This window comes from Saccoglossus kowalevskii, chromosome 16 (assembly GCF_978046115.1).
Source record: "Saccoglossus kowalevskii chromosome 16, keSacKowa6.1, whole genome shotgun sequence".
Taxonomy (NCBI): domain Eukaryota; kingdom Metazoa; phylum Hemichordata; class Enteropneusta; family Harrimaniidae; genus Saccoglossus; species Saccoglossus kowalevskii.
In genome coordinates, this window is record NC_140656.1 from 26,877,220 (window position 1) to 26,892,717 (window position 15,498).

General features: G+C 34.9%; 1 protein-coding gene across 1 annotated transcript in view; it reads right to left on the reverse strand.

Annotated features, from left to right (window-relative positions):
- The window catches only part of LOC100376532 (transmembrane protein 132E-like), a 35,283-nt gene that overhangs the window by 2,960 nt on the left and 16,825 nt on the right, over positions 1-15,498 (reverse strand). The window contains exons 3-7 of the mRNA XM_002738430.4: positions 14,745-14,882; positions 2,227-2,416; positions 1,763-1,906; positions 1,263-1,471; positions 371-665 (exon numbers count right to left, since the gene is read on the reverse strand). Coding sequence (XP_002738476.2) covers positions 371-665; positions 1,263-1,471; positions 1,763-1,906; positions 2,227-2,416; positions 14,745-14,882 — 976 coding nt within the window. The remainder of the gene's footprint in view (positions 1-370; positions 666-1,262; positions 1,472-1,762; positions 1,907-2,226; positions 2,417-14,744; positions 14,883-15,498) is intronic.

Consider the following 15,498-nt stretch of genomic DNA (forward strand, 5'->3'; position numbering starts at 1 on the left):
CTATAAATATGTTCAGAAAGACGTATTGTTTGTAATACAGACCTTATTGTGATTTTAGCAAACACAGTCACTGTCTAATTGTTTTGTGATCCAAAAACAACAACATTGCTTACTGGTTTGCTATGGATGTCTCAAAATCGTAACATAAACTATGGCGCTTCATTTGACAAAATCTGGGCAGTAGTAACATAACCTCATTTTGAGACGCACAATGCAACATAAGCTGGCAATTTTGTTGTTTTGGCTTACAAAACAATATAGGGGTGACATTAAAGTGCCTCGGTGTGCATTTCACATGATGCCAATATTGAACGCAAGACAGCTCAGCAATTGAGTGTGATCTGAAAGACTGTACGTGTATTGGACGTACCTCAACATATGTCGTCCCGGGGCTTAATCCTTTCACTTTATTTTCATGCAGCGATGCGATGTTTTTGTCAGCCATCTGCATTTGATTCTTGACAAGATGAGTGACCCTTTGCATGATTGATTCACTGAATAGCGGCACGTTATGACCTTCAACGATACCAGGAGCGTAGAAATGGGTGTAAACTTCAACCACCGTGTCTTGGTACCTAAGATGGCAGCGGCTTCTCTCGGTTTCATCACCAGTATCTTCTTTAAGTAGCATACTTGGATTGCTGTAGTCTGTGTTTCTAGTCGACCTGTAAACGTGTTTAAAAAAGTGTCATGTTAGCAAAACATTATACACACACTTTTCGCAATGTTTGGTGCCTGTACCATAAGACATGTATTATAAAGCCTTTTATTTTCACTGACATTTAGTGAATACTATTTTGAGCTAATGCACTGTGTTTTAATTTCACAAATTTATTGTTATTTTACATGTTCACATAGACTTAATTTAGCCAATTTTACCTATCAGTGAAAATAGCGAAATTAACACCCACTGTATAATTAATGCATTTACAGTATGCAAAATGGTAAATTCATTAGTGACAAGTTTGACTACAAACTTTTAACAATAATTTGTGAGAAATGGAACAGAAGAAAATTACTAATTTACAGTGAAACCTGTCTATGCCAAACTCCAATGAATCTACTATGAAATTTGTCTAAGTCAAAAACCAACAGGACTGAAATATGTTCAGTTTACAGATAGGGTGTATAAGAAAAGTTCTCAACAGGACAAATTTACATTCGGTACAGTTTTATTCTGAATTCTACTCCCACGAAGAATTAATTTTTCTAATTTCCTAAATAAAAAAAAAATATTGGTCTGGAAATGTCACGCTACTTACCGATCAGGCAATTCATTTGTTGGCACCTTCCAACTTTTTATCAGGCTAAGTTTGTCGTCTTTAACAACCACGGTCAACGGGAATTCTGGAATGTAGACACTGAAGTTGACAAACTCGCTCAAATGGCTATGACGCACTGTGACAGCAACATTAACCGACCCATTCGTTTCTGTGCCATCCATGTACACCATACTGCAATCTGTGGCCACCTTAAAAATACCATTGATAATAATACGTTAACATTTCTCAAAATAAGCAGAATAATAAAGTGTCTTTTTAGATTTTTAATCAATTAGTTCATTCAGTTGCAGCAACTAAATTGAGAGTTGTTGGCAAAATCGAATTTTTGGGTTTAGCAGGATTGTCAAATAAAAAAAAGAGAATCACACTATTCGACACTGGGGGCGCACTATGCCATACTGCAGCAGCACCTACTAGTAAAAGGAGAGCTCTGTGATTCTCCAACAAATAACTTCATGTAAATGAGCGAGCATGCTTACTTTCAAAACTGCTGGATCTCCAGAGCTGCAATGCGCTCTGTCTGTTATATCCTCAACTTCGCCATCAAAGTCAACTGCAATAATACTGAGAGCATGGCTGACTTGATTACCATTCAACAAAGCAGTATTGACCAACTCACGATCCTGAAATTGGACAAGAATCAGTAACATAAACATATTTATTGTCTTTTTTTTTTCACAACATATACTGGAAATGATTAATGATTTGATAATTGTTTTACAGTTTTACCGATGAACCGCAACCCAATAACTACTATCCATATGATTGTGTTGTTTACTATATGTGGGATTAAATCAAATTCATGTGACATCGTAAAATAATTTGAAAATCTGTGAATTTAAGTTCAGTCAATATGCTTGAATATTAGTATAGTGAAATTAAATGCTTCTACATCTCAAGACCCCTTTTATTGTGACTCTAGAGGGCGCCATACAATACTTACTTTTCTCAGGATCATCACAGCCTCTGTATTTCCACCAAGCACGTTTATGATAGTGTTTGTTTTGACAGTGTTTGTTTCTCCCTCCATTTCATAGTCAATTTTCCAATTTATGTGCGCTGATGAAGAACTGTAAGACGTGATGTTTTCCACTTCAAAGATGAACGAACACACAGTAACAGGAACATTTGGCCTAAAAAAAAAACGTTTTTGTTAATTATTTGTTAAAAATTAATGGCATAATCTTTTACTCAAATTTGTTTGTTTTTAAGCTTGTGACTTATTTAAATTTTTGGCACAAGTTTTTCAGAACATCAATATTTTAATGCCTGGCTTTTTTGTAATTTGTGCACATATCAACATGCGAGAAATACTAACTCGTTCAATTTGTCTGAATTATTGTTTTGCCGCCAAATGACAGTCCATATGGTCTGCATTCATTCATGCGAATTTTAAATTAAACATATTGAAATCCACCAACATCATAATGAAATTTTTTCCAATGAATGGTTCGGGCATGACCTTTCGAAAAGAAAAACAAAAAAATCAGAATAGAAGGATTTTTTGTTACTCAATGGACAAGTGGGATATTAAAAATCTGTAACCACAACCAATAATATATTACAAAATTTATTTTTAGTTATTGGTATTTTTCCCCCGTATGGCATGAATATAATTGAGTGCAATTACACGATAATCTGAAAATGTGTAACCAAGTATTAATTTCGCTCTGTTAATGATTGCCTGTTATGAACCAAAAAAATCCACATATTTTCCAACAGCTTGTTTGTTCCAAACATTCCCAGTGAAGAACTTCCACAGTGTCTTTTTACTGTCCCGGACTCATCTGGGAATACAACATGCGTATTTTCTCACATTTAGTGACATAATCCACCAAATATTTACATCAGGGCCTGGGTAAAGTTCAAATGCCTTCCAGAGGCTGAGATTTACTTGGGCTGGACTGCTCTGCTTCGGGGCAAAAAATAATTTTAAACTAGTGGTAGTTCATCTGGAAAAATACATCAAGCCTCTCGAGAAAATCACCCATGCACAAACATCTTGCAGACGGCTGTGCTATCGATACAAATACAGGTCAAACCAAACTTGCACAATTCTCAATACTAAACCACACAAATATTGTATAAAATTACTTTGAAAAAATGAAAAATTACACACACACCTTAAAAATGTAATAAATTTTAACATGCTAACATAACTTCATATGGAAAATAAAAAAAAAAAACGTCACTAAGTCCAGCCACTAGGGGGGAAAAAAACCTCATGTGATCTTGCAGAAAAGGACTTTTAAAAGTCTAATTACAAGTAAGTTAAGGGGCCCAGACAGAAAGGAATCTGTAAACGGCATCTGTTGCCATAGTAGTTGTCATCACGTAGATTAGGTATCCACGATAGAAGGCAAAGATGCAAGTGATATGCCTTCACCAGGCTTTCAGCCGTTCCTTTAGTCAATAACTTTCAACTCTGAGTTCGAAGTAGTCTTTAACTCCAACACTGAAACGGTCCATATCTTATATCTTCAATTTCAGTTTAATCAAGTATCTCAACTATTACGCTAAACAATTAAAGTTCTTTTAAACTTCTCACTATTTTTAATAAAATTTAAAAAAAAAAGTTTTCATCTTCAAATTTAATTACTGTAAAATACTTTATTTTCCCTTGGAATTAATTTTCGCTATTTTCGCTGAAGGAATGATTCAGTGAAAATAATATTTTACATTCAACTTGTCAAAAATCAATGAAAATAAATTCCATACAAAACACCAAAAATGTCTTTTCAGCGAAAATTAATTCCAGCTAAAATAAAGTATTTTACAGTATATTTCTTACATTTTTTCAATGACACGTCTCAAAATGTTATTTGTTTTCCTGCGCTAAGTAACATTCATTTACTTTACAACAACAACAACTACAACACAACTATTTGAATATTTTTAAAACAAAGCTAAAATTAGCTAAACACTTGCTGAAAATAAAATTACTGACACAGAAAATATTGTTGATAATCTGAACTCTAGTCCACTGACCAACATTCACATCGTTTCAAATATATTTATAGCATAAGATGCAGGTTGGAATCCTGCTGACAGGCAAGGTATTTTAAGCAGATATCTACTGTGATTTACCTATATAGCGTCTGTATAGTGGTATGATACATAACTACTAACCATAGTTCACAACAGGAAGCAAACAATCATATCTCACATGAAGCAACTCCTGTGTCCTTATTTTAATACTGGTTTGTATTTCAACTTTTTTTGTACCAATAAACACATGAGAATTATAGAAAGTTTATGCTATATATTTGTAAACAGCACCTTATTCAGCTAGACAGCTGGAAATTGAATTTATGAATAAACAATATGTCACATGACATATGACCACATATTTACACATTTGGTAATTTTTGTGCAATAATACATGACCAAAAAATATAAAAACAGACAGTATGTATATTAAAATATATTAAAAGTATGTATATCTAAATTAGAACTAAACTATTTCCATGGTGATCACTGTACTGGCCACTAAATATGCCTGTAGCGAATGTTCATATCTAAGCATCTTACTGGAGTTAATAAAAAATGTGAAAAATATCTTCACCACTGAGAACTTAAGATGACCAGAAACCTTGAAAGTTGTAAACATTTTAAAACCTCATTCAACAAAAGAACTCTTTGGAACAATTGGGCTTATTATACACTATTCTCAATAAAAGACAAGTTGATAGAGTGATTCTTAGATCAAGTTGTTTTCAGGTCACTGACCTCTTTTTAGAAGAAAATTGAAAATACAGTGAGATGCACAAAGTGAGGAGGATATGGTATTAGTTGCAAAAAGTAATTGATTAAAAGTCTATGAGTGTTAGGGGAGGGGGGAGAATGGATATATTTCCCCCAGTCTCTATGCAGTCTATATGCGCCAGTCAGATAATTCTCTCACAATTTTTACTTAAATTTGATACTTTATTCTAATAACAAGCATTTATTATTTATTATTTTAAATTAACCACATAACACACCCTCCACCCCCTAAATTAATATACCCATTCAAAATGGAATTTCCCAACTGGGAACTTCCCTAAAGCAGCTAAATCAGCAAAAATTCCAACTGAATTTTCAATTTTTTTGCTTGTAAATAGCAATTAATGAATATTAAGTAGAAAATTCGAGTAAAAGTCCAATCACAGTAATATAACGGGGTGGGAATTTTTTTTCAAAATAACAAAGCATGTGTGAGAAAATGCCAGAAAACATTCAAACAGAGTGGAAGCCGTGATGACCTGGCCAATATACTAGACATACAATAATGCTGCCGATGGTCTGTTTATTGAAGTTATTGCACCATCTACCAGTCAGCTTACTTTAGGCGAGTGATCCAGAGAAATTGACATCACATCTGACACAGCTAGGTACAGGGAGACTACTCAATCATTGGAAATGATGTTGCCATGCCAACCAATTAAAAAGATATCCTCATCATTAAACTCCCCTTTAAGTTACTCACTTTCCCTGGGATCTGCTCAGACCTCATCAAATGTAGCTTTTTTCAGTAATGAGCTTTCTCCCCCCTCTCTCCCTGACATCAAAGTTTAACCTTACAAATTTACAAGTCGTCCATCTTCAAATTTCAACAATGAAGAGTGTTAAACATTTGTTTCCATTATCTTAAAAGTTGAAAAGCCGAATGAATTGAATAAAAGCTTCTCTACCAATCCCCATGATATGAAGTAATCCCTTTGCAATGACTAATTTCACAATAAAGTTCAACAAAACATAAAATTCCCTGTCACCCCAAATAAGAAGGTACATGTGGTCCAGCTTAAAATTTGAAAAAAAACCCACATAAATGCTTTTAGTAATGTATTTGAAGGGAGCTACAGAGACGGCTGTCCGTTACAGCAGTTTTACAGTATTATCCATCTTCACACAGCAGATGTGTCAGTGTTGAAAGAGCGAAAGGTTTAAAGTGCACATACTGATAAGAGTACCAGCAGTGAAAGCTACGTTGCCCTTCTGCTTGGGGTCTGCTGTTTCATGCCATTATAATGTAACTTGAACGGTTAGACAGAGAAGTCTATTGGGGCTTATTTTCAAGCTGGCTGTGCCAAAGGAGTACTGGTTTAGATACTGTTGTGTCTATCGGGGGAAGCGGCCGGTATGAAGACTGAGAATATGCCGATCTGCCTCACTCCCTTGATACACTGAGTTTCAAGTGTTTACAGTTTGTATATGCTTATTTTGGCGGCCTGCAAACAAACCTCGTGTTCGACTACCTTTCTTATCTACTACTACTACATAAAAGTAAAAAAAGGAGGGGGGGGTGAAACTGATAGATATGCTCGTAACAAAGTTTTAATCACTGCTTGTGAGGAAGAAAAATTTGCAGTGGGAGAAAACATTTGGTTGAAAGTTGTTGCTTCAGGCCAAGTGAGAGACGCCGATGTATATAATCAGCGTCAACAGCATGAACTTGATTGGCAACAGCGCATATTGTACTCTCGTTTAGAACACTCATAATTTGCTCAAGCTAGTCATTTGTTCTTGTTTGCCCGGATGATGAATGTGGTCACTGACACCAATGCCAGAGTAAGTGCGCAACCTGAATGGCAGCAAGTGTCTAAAAGTGAGAGAAAACCAGGCAGGCAAGCAAGCATCCTCAACTGCACAGACCACCACTATAGCAAGATGTAGAAACTTTATTCAACGCCTTCTCACTCTTGACTTAAGTCAAGCATATCGATACACTGCAATTACCATTTAAATTGGTTAATTTTCAGTCCCCTTCGGTCAGACTGGAGTAAATATTTTCGCTAATGGAAAGTAGGGATAATTTTCACTGTATGATTAAGCTGGGAATAAAAAAAATTCCAATAATGTCAATCTTGCTTTCGCTGCCAGCCGCTATTAAAAACATAATTGTGAATGTTGAATACACATATGTGAAACTCCAGACAACCAAGTCTTGAGGGTTTTCTTCTTTTTTTTTGGCGGCAGCAGCGGCATCTGCTAAGAACAGATTCATTTAATTTAATTTTGTCGGTAAAGTGCATGGTTTCAGAAAAACGTGATTTCTTTGCATTGGAAGCATTAAAATAGACTCAAAGCTTTGATGTTACCCCCTCTGGTAATCAAACATTTGATTCCGAACGCCGTTTGCTAGTCAGTATATAAACGCGAACGTGAGGCAATTAATATAATAATAAAAAAACGTTTAATATAACCTCACAAGTTTCATTAGTTCTTTAGCCAGAAAACAAAATGTAATATTGCAAATTCCAGACACACAATGCAAAAATCTGATGAAGAAAAAAAAAAAGCTTAACTGAACTAAAAAGTGAAGCATTGGAGATTAAGAGATCAGTAAAATAAAACCACTCTAATCTTCGTTCTTGGATTTAAAGAGTTTTTTTTTTATTCACAATTATTCTACCCGCAAATTGAAACACGTTTTGGACCACTCAGTTGCTGGAAAAATGCCCATGATAAGAATTTTATTGCAATTCAGACACTCCCCCTGTAATTATTATCTTTGGTAGGTCATTCTAGTCACAGTTAAACAAAAAAATGAGTAATAAACAACATTATTTTCAAAAGTTAATAAAATCAGAGTTTGTTTGTTAGAATATTTGTGTGTGCGTGTGCATGGGGGGGGGTGTACTTATTGTTAATAGGCATAAATCTTTCCACTTTATGACTTTTTTTAAAAGTACTAAGTTTTTTTCTCCATTTAAATCAAATCAAGAATAACTGGTTTCCATGGCAAAGGTGACTATGATAATCATTTACATGTTTTCTGCCAGCCAATCACTGGCTATTATAATTGATGTTCTAATTTAAATATTTATACCGATATTGAAATATCATACTATTTTTCATAGTACCGTATGTGTTGGAGGGTTTCAGAAAAATCATCTACTAAATCCAAAATGATGTCACAGAATGGGAATACCGAAAAGCTGATGGGAAGCGATAAAGACAAGCACAACAGAATGAAGCAGACAGTGTCAGGCCGAGCTGAAAAAATAAAATAAAACTTGTTGCAATTCAGAAGTAAAGTGAAACTGACAACCAAACATTTAAACAAAAAAAAGTTACAAATAAAGACTGCCATTGAAATGAAGAAAATTAAAATCTCCGAAGCGATCTCTGATTGTCGCACAATAGTAATGGGCATAGACATAGACTAAGTCGGCCGGAAACTTGAAAGTATTGGTATAGAAAAATAAATGGAAACCCCCTCTGGCTGAAGCTCAGCCTAACGCATAAAACTTACGAACCATAAACAAAATGAAGAAACCGATTACATTATTCAAAAGGTAAAACAGGTTTCCAAGGTGATTTGTTCATCACCTAGAAAACTTTGCATCCTTGAGTTAGTTTTTAATTTGAGAAGAGTCTTTTTCCTCTCAAACCATGCACACCGACATGAATATAGCCTCCATTTTAAGTATCACAATTTTAAGTATCAAAAAAAAGTTCAAAATTATTTTCCGTAAAAAAAGATATAATTTGTTAACTCAGCACATACAGTAACATGAGAGGAAGGTCAGAATAGAAGATATTGAAAACTAACGAATATTTTGTTTGAAAAGTTTTGACGTAATATGTTCCACATGCGACCCACACCAAGCATACAAAGCATTCCAGCACTCACGTATACATGCCAGTCGGGAAGTTTGATTTCACACTTTCACGCATTAAACGTACGCCTGTGTGCATCTTGCTTTCAAATGATCAAAGTGAAAAGTGGCATGTCTCATGTGGCTGCCATTGTATGAAATCACCTGTAGCATCTCACTTATTGGTACAACCCTATTGTTTTCCCTTGTGGGGCTGTACCATTATAAGTTAATAGGAGTAACAGCTTGGGGTGAAAGGGGACATGCACCTTAGTATAAATTAATTCCTGCTTGATTTCTAGGCATTGTATTTCACTAGGATTATGTAACAGTATTTTCATACTTAGTACTTCGGATAGGTTTCATTAAGAATTTTTAATTAAATCATAGCGTAAATCAAACAGAGCAATAATTGATACATTTTACAAAATTTTGTTTCAATTAAAATAACATCAAATTAGAAATGAGAAAAATATCTATTTTTTTACGGGGTTCTTATTTTGTCTATTTTGCAGACATTGGACAGTCTGTGAGGCGGTCACAGTGATAGGATGTCATCTTACCATGCATCCACCCTGCACGTAAAGCTCTGTAGGCACTACTTTTTTTTTTTTTTTTTTATAGATTTTCGTACCAATCTCAGCATATCACAGCGTAACCTCATAAAAACTTCAGTGCTCAAAGAATGAAATTTACAACCATTTTTATTAGTCTGAACTCTGCACATACTGACTTTTAAGTGGCTGTTTATAAAAGAAGACAAACAACCCACCCATTTTACAAAATTCTTCCTTTTTTTTCTTAAAAAAATTACATTATTATTTTCTAGTAACATGTCAAATGTAAATCATGTGAAAACTTGTCAATTTCAAGACACGATGACAGAAATGTAATGAACAATTTCGCACTTTCTCGTTAATTCGAAGAGATTAATCAAGTTAGGAAATAAAACCAATGACGTCTGAACATGCCTGCCAAACTTTGCTACATATTGTGAAACCCCAACATTGGTATGACATGTGATTCATTACTCCCCCATTAATCCCCAGAATTATATATTAATTAACAATAATGGAATACTTTTGAACTTAAATTTTATAAAGGTATGCAATGTATAGTTATAAATTATTGCTAAATAAGTTAAATTACTACAAATGCAAAACCAGGAAAACCTGCATCATTGTGTAGCAGAGAACACTTCATTAGAATTCTCAAGACAAGCCACAGCAGCTTTCGGGAAATTTTCTTCAAATTAGCAAATCTCAAAAATTTATAGCAGTGGGAATTGACAGTATAGCAGGGGTAGTACAAGTTCAAATACAACGTGCTTTATACACGAGTACATATGATCTGCTCATTAAAACAAAACAAAAATACAAAAAAAACAAAACAAAAAAACTTTTTAATATTTTAATATTTAATTCACTTAGGGGGATCTTGGGATGAAACAAAAGTACGAGAAAAATGTCAATTTAACTCCCAAAATTCTGTATTATCACAATTGTTGCATTTTGCCGAACCCAATCTGGTTTCATCGTTTCTGCTCGCATACAGACTTGCATGTACCAATCCTCTTGTAGCACTCCTCAAACACATTATCCCTGTAGGTAGGGGACCTACTTGCCATTCAATTCAGAACTGATCTCCGGAAAAACCGCAGGCATATGGTTTGGTTTTATTTTTAATTTACACAAAAATGAACGTTTGCTCCCTTGTTACCAAACAAGTCACAAACAGTTGAAAGTATATCCCATAGACTATGCCGACTTTGCATTTTTTTGCCTATCCTTACATAGACTGTGGTATTGTTGTTGGGTTTCTGATTACCTGATAGGAGATACTTCTAAGCGGGCTTGATTTCATTGGGGAAATCAAAAAATCAATAGTGGCAACCTGAAGACAAAAACTAGCAGGAGTATTATCAACAAACATTACCCTCCCTAGTTGTTCAGACAAAAACAGTCACACGGAAGGGAAAAAAAAAAGCCAAAGCTATACCACCCATGAACTGAATCGCTTGCAACCTACTCATCCCTAATCAAATTAAATATGGTATCATCCCATCCATTTCAAACACACAGGTCATTCCATTCAGCAGAATTGACGGGGGTCAATATGGTCAAAAAGTGAAATTCAAACTTTAAAATCCTTAGATTTAAAAAAACAACAACACACACACGCACACAAAACGTCTTTGGGGTCACGATGGTTGAACAAGAAGGATAGGAGCACAGATAGCAATACTTCAGCGGGTAACATGATCCCCTTCACTGGGGTAAAGTTTCCCTAATTAAAGCAAAAACCAGTGCTATAGTAATTGCACTTAAAAAAGATTAAAGCCAGAACAGTGTAAATAGGTGAAACGGAATCTAAGGTAGTGATTATGCAGGGAGAGGGGGGGGGGACTAACTGGTCATCTATGAGTTGCAGCCGTCACACAAAACACGGGTTTGCTCAGTTGCACAAATATAATCACGTTATACAGCATAAATTGTCCGTATTTAACTGACCATAGAGGCTGAGCCATGATGTCCTCACAATCCAACTTATTGAGTTTCTGTCACTCATTCGGCCTTCAGTATTCAGCTCCTAGCTCAGCTATTTGATCATCTTCTTAAACTGGTCGGGCCAGTGAACGCTGACAGTGCCTTAGTGATGCATGTCACCTCTAAAAACCGAGGTGATCATCATGCACACTTTTTTTTTTGTAATCCCACCGCCAAAATCCCTCCTCTTTCACTCCCCTTCATCTTTAACAACATTTTTTGTGTAAATGTTTCTTTGAAAACCACCTGGTGTTTTTCCCCCAAAGTGATCAGTTGAATGTTTTAATACCTTTTTAGACGAGGAGAAATAGGGAGTGTGCCTGAGGGAAAAATACGTATACAGCTAGCGACATAAAATCTTTCTTGCTACCAAAAGAAGTTGCATGGTGAGTGTTGCCATGGTGACCAAATATGCTTTCATAGTCTTCTACAATCTGACACATCAGTGACCTCATCTCTGAGCTATAAATTGAATCTTAAAGACGCAGTAATAAATATTGTTTACAGCATATTACTTAATATCAAAAAAGGGCTTATCGATCAAAATGCGGTGCAGTGTTATGTAATGAATTTAATAAATAGTACTAGGCATTAATATTTCCCTAAGGGCTGAACCATTATTTATAGGGGGGAAGATAAAGATCACATGATATGATACAGGAGGGGCTGATTAATTCTGTGACTGAGTACTATAATTATATTTGTGCTTTTAATAACTTGATTCAGCATGATGTATCTGAATGGTTATCATTGTATCAAATCAAATCAAATCAAATCACTGAAACTGCTTTAATTTCATAATTATGTAAGTCAACAGAGAAATTTTGAAGCAGCAAACATTTTATCAAGAGTCACAATGATTTTGATGAAAGTGAACGAACAAACTGAGCATTCGCAAAATACATTCTTTAATGAAAAAGCAGCATGTGACTAGTTTTTATTTTATGAAAATTAAAAAAAAGCATCAGATGAGTCTAATATTTTGGAGATGAGGATATGCACTTGTATGTGTGATATAGCGACAGACAGACAGGCAATATATATACAGGGTACTTTCAAAGAAAGGAAACTCGCTTGAAAGACCTTGATTGAAAGGGACAAGGTATAGTGCCAATTGAAAAAAGACGACGGGTAAAAACAGAAATGCCAGATAATCCAGTCTTTTGTGGAGATTATTAACGCACCACTCAAAGCCCTACACTGACCCTATGCTCTATTGCCAAGACCTCCACTGTCCAAAATTTCCACTAAGTGGCGCAAAACAAAAATGTTGAAAAGTGAGGCCCACGAGCACTTCTGGATGTTTTTTAAAGCAATCTGAACACTCCGGAGGTGACGGTTCGGCCCTCTTGTTGTTTATATGAATCTTAAAAACATTGATTTTGTGGTGGCATTTTTTTTTCTCACCACCGTGATGATCTCTACTCTACCCTGCCTCTATAGTCCGAAAAAACCACAGCTGTGATAAGGACTATAGTTGTCTGCCATTTTGAATAATTTTTACGTATATTCCCAGTAATTTTTTTTTGAGTAACCCTGGGTAAGTCATAATTTTCATCACATTATGTTTCATTTAAATTTTGCTAATATTAAAACAGCCCCCTCTCTCTCAAAAAAAAAAGACTGGGAAGAGGATGTGAATATCTTGTATAATGTAATAATAAAATCTTTCACACTTGTGATTTCTATTAAACATGTCATGAAGACCAATAAATAAATATAAGCAGTCTCATTAGCACGGATTTTCAATCTATCTACTATTAGATTGAACAACACACGTATAAATCGCACATGTGTGTAGTAACAATGTTGTCTTCACCACTGACCATACTGACTAGTCTCTTACATTAAAACTCTACAGTTTGTCCCAGTCAGCAGGAGTAATACAATTTAACTATAATGTAACTACCAAAACTAACTCACTTCTTCAAGCCATTAAAAAGTAAAAAACTTGCAACAAGTTGTTTTAAAAAAATATTAACTAACGTTTTGTTGACTGCTCCTTTAAAACCACCAGGAAGAGGAAAACAGCGTAAAGTAATAGAACTGAGCAAATATATTCGAGGCTGGTATAAAGAGAGTGGATGCCTATCTTATGGTAATAGTGATTGACTGAATGGTGTATCAAAATCTCATAATGTAACAACAATAACAAACTGCAGGTTTTTATGAAGGGAGGTCACAGCAGACATTGATTTAATCCATTGTAACCCGCCATTGCACTGGCACAAGAGAAAAAAACATAGAAAACTAGAAGTCCTCTAAACTGAACAGATACATTTTTAATAAATATTTTTTTTTCTGACAATATTGTGAAATATGACAGGAGGACCTAACTAGAAGTTAGCCCCGAATCAGATTAGAAAACTGAAGCAATTTCATGGTCGACTGCCACTTACTGGGTGTTCCCCCCTGTAATGTCTAATCAGTGATGCAGAACGCACATGTTAAGGCTCCAGGAGCCCCTTTAGTGAATCTGCACAGCTCTGAGGAAAAAAAACTTGATTTGCTTTGTGAACACCCTCACCTACCTTGTTTACGGTATGGATTTCCACTTGAATTGATGGCAGTAAGTTAATTTTGCAAGCCGTAGCAATGTGTCTGTTCTTATATCTTGCTTAGTTAAATGCACACAACAAAATCTCAGCCTTGGGTTTTCTCAAGGGTTCAATTAACAAAACAGAAAGTACACTTATTTTTTTTTTTTAAGAAGAAAAAAAAAGCCAAATTATCACAAAGGTGATTTCTTCGTTTCCATTCCAGTTAGCTTTTTGCAGTGAGTGGACTATTATGGGACACATTTTCTGACCTGTGATGTCACTACGTCAGTGTGTTGTATAACCAATTAAAAACTGTCTGTGAACAATTTCCACATCGCCATGACAACTTTAGTAAAGCATCCACTATTGGTTTACCTCCCACAGGCGAATATTACATTAACTCCATGGCATAATGTGCGCTTCACGAGTGAAACAAAGAACAGTCATCCTCCGTAAAGCTCGGGAAAAATCAAAGGATGTATGTTTCTGCATGACCAGCACTGAGATAAGAACATGTCATGGTGCGTGCTTCGAGAGAGGAAGGGAGGGTGAGAAAGAGGGTGAGAGAGTGGGAGACAGACAGACAGAGGGGAGAGAAACAGAGAGACTTTCTCGACTTAATATTCTTCTAGTGTTTCAAAAAAAGCAAGATTCAGCATTTCATTCATATCAGGGAACCGAGAAGAAAACATACACACAGAAAGCCACACTGAGATCACAAGGTTTCTGTTCTGCATAAACAAATGTAACCATGGTAATGATTTGTTATTATTATTAATATTTTAGGCTTACCTGGAAGAAGATATTTCTTCCATGTCGACATTGATAAGAGTGCCAGACTGTTTTGGATTGACTGTTGACGAGACTCTCCAACCGCTACTGGATATTTCGCTTGCTGAAGAAAACTTGATTCCCCGTTTAGCCTTAGCTCTGAAAATCGAACAAAAAATATACAATTTCATTATAAAACAAATTCAGACATAAGATTGGATAATGCCACAGAGTCGATTGGAATGGAATGGTTCCAGAAGAAAATTACATTTTAAAGTTTAATCTGAAAATCATGAATGATTAAATTAAAGAAGCCTAGGGATGACCCATTTGTAACCCAATGGAGGGTCTAGAAAAGTAAGGGCAGGGTAAAATAAAATAAAATAAAATAAAATAAAATAAAATAAAATAAAATAAAATAAAATAAAATAAAATAAAATAAAATAAAATAAAATAAATAAAAATAAAAATAAAAGTAAAATAAAATGTCATTTTACATACTCTTGATATTATTAATGTGAATAAATTAAAAGTTAAAAATTCTGTCTTTCAATTTTTCACTGCTCTTGTTAAAAACAGCCATCCCTTAATGTTCAAAATTTTTTTGAATTTTTCGTTACCAATAAATTTTGGAGGGGTAGCAAAAGGCAATGCTTAAACTCAAATTACACTCTGTCTGAATTATAATTGTATAGACTAGTAGGTTCTAATCTTCTGAAATACAGCTAAATTTATAATCCTTGAAATGTTTGTAAATGTATATAGAGTATCTAAT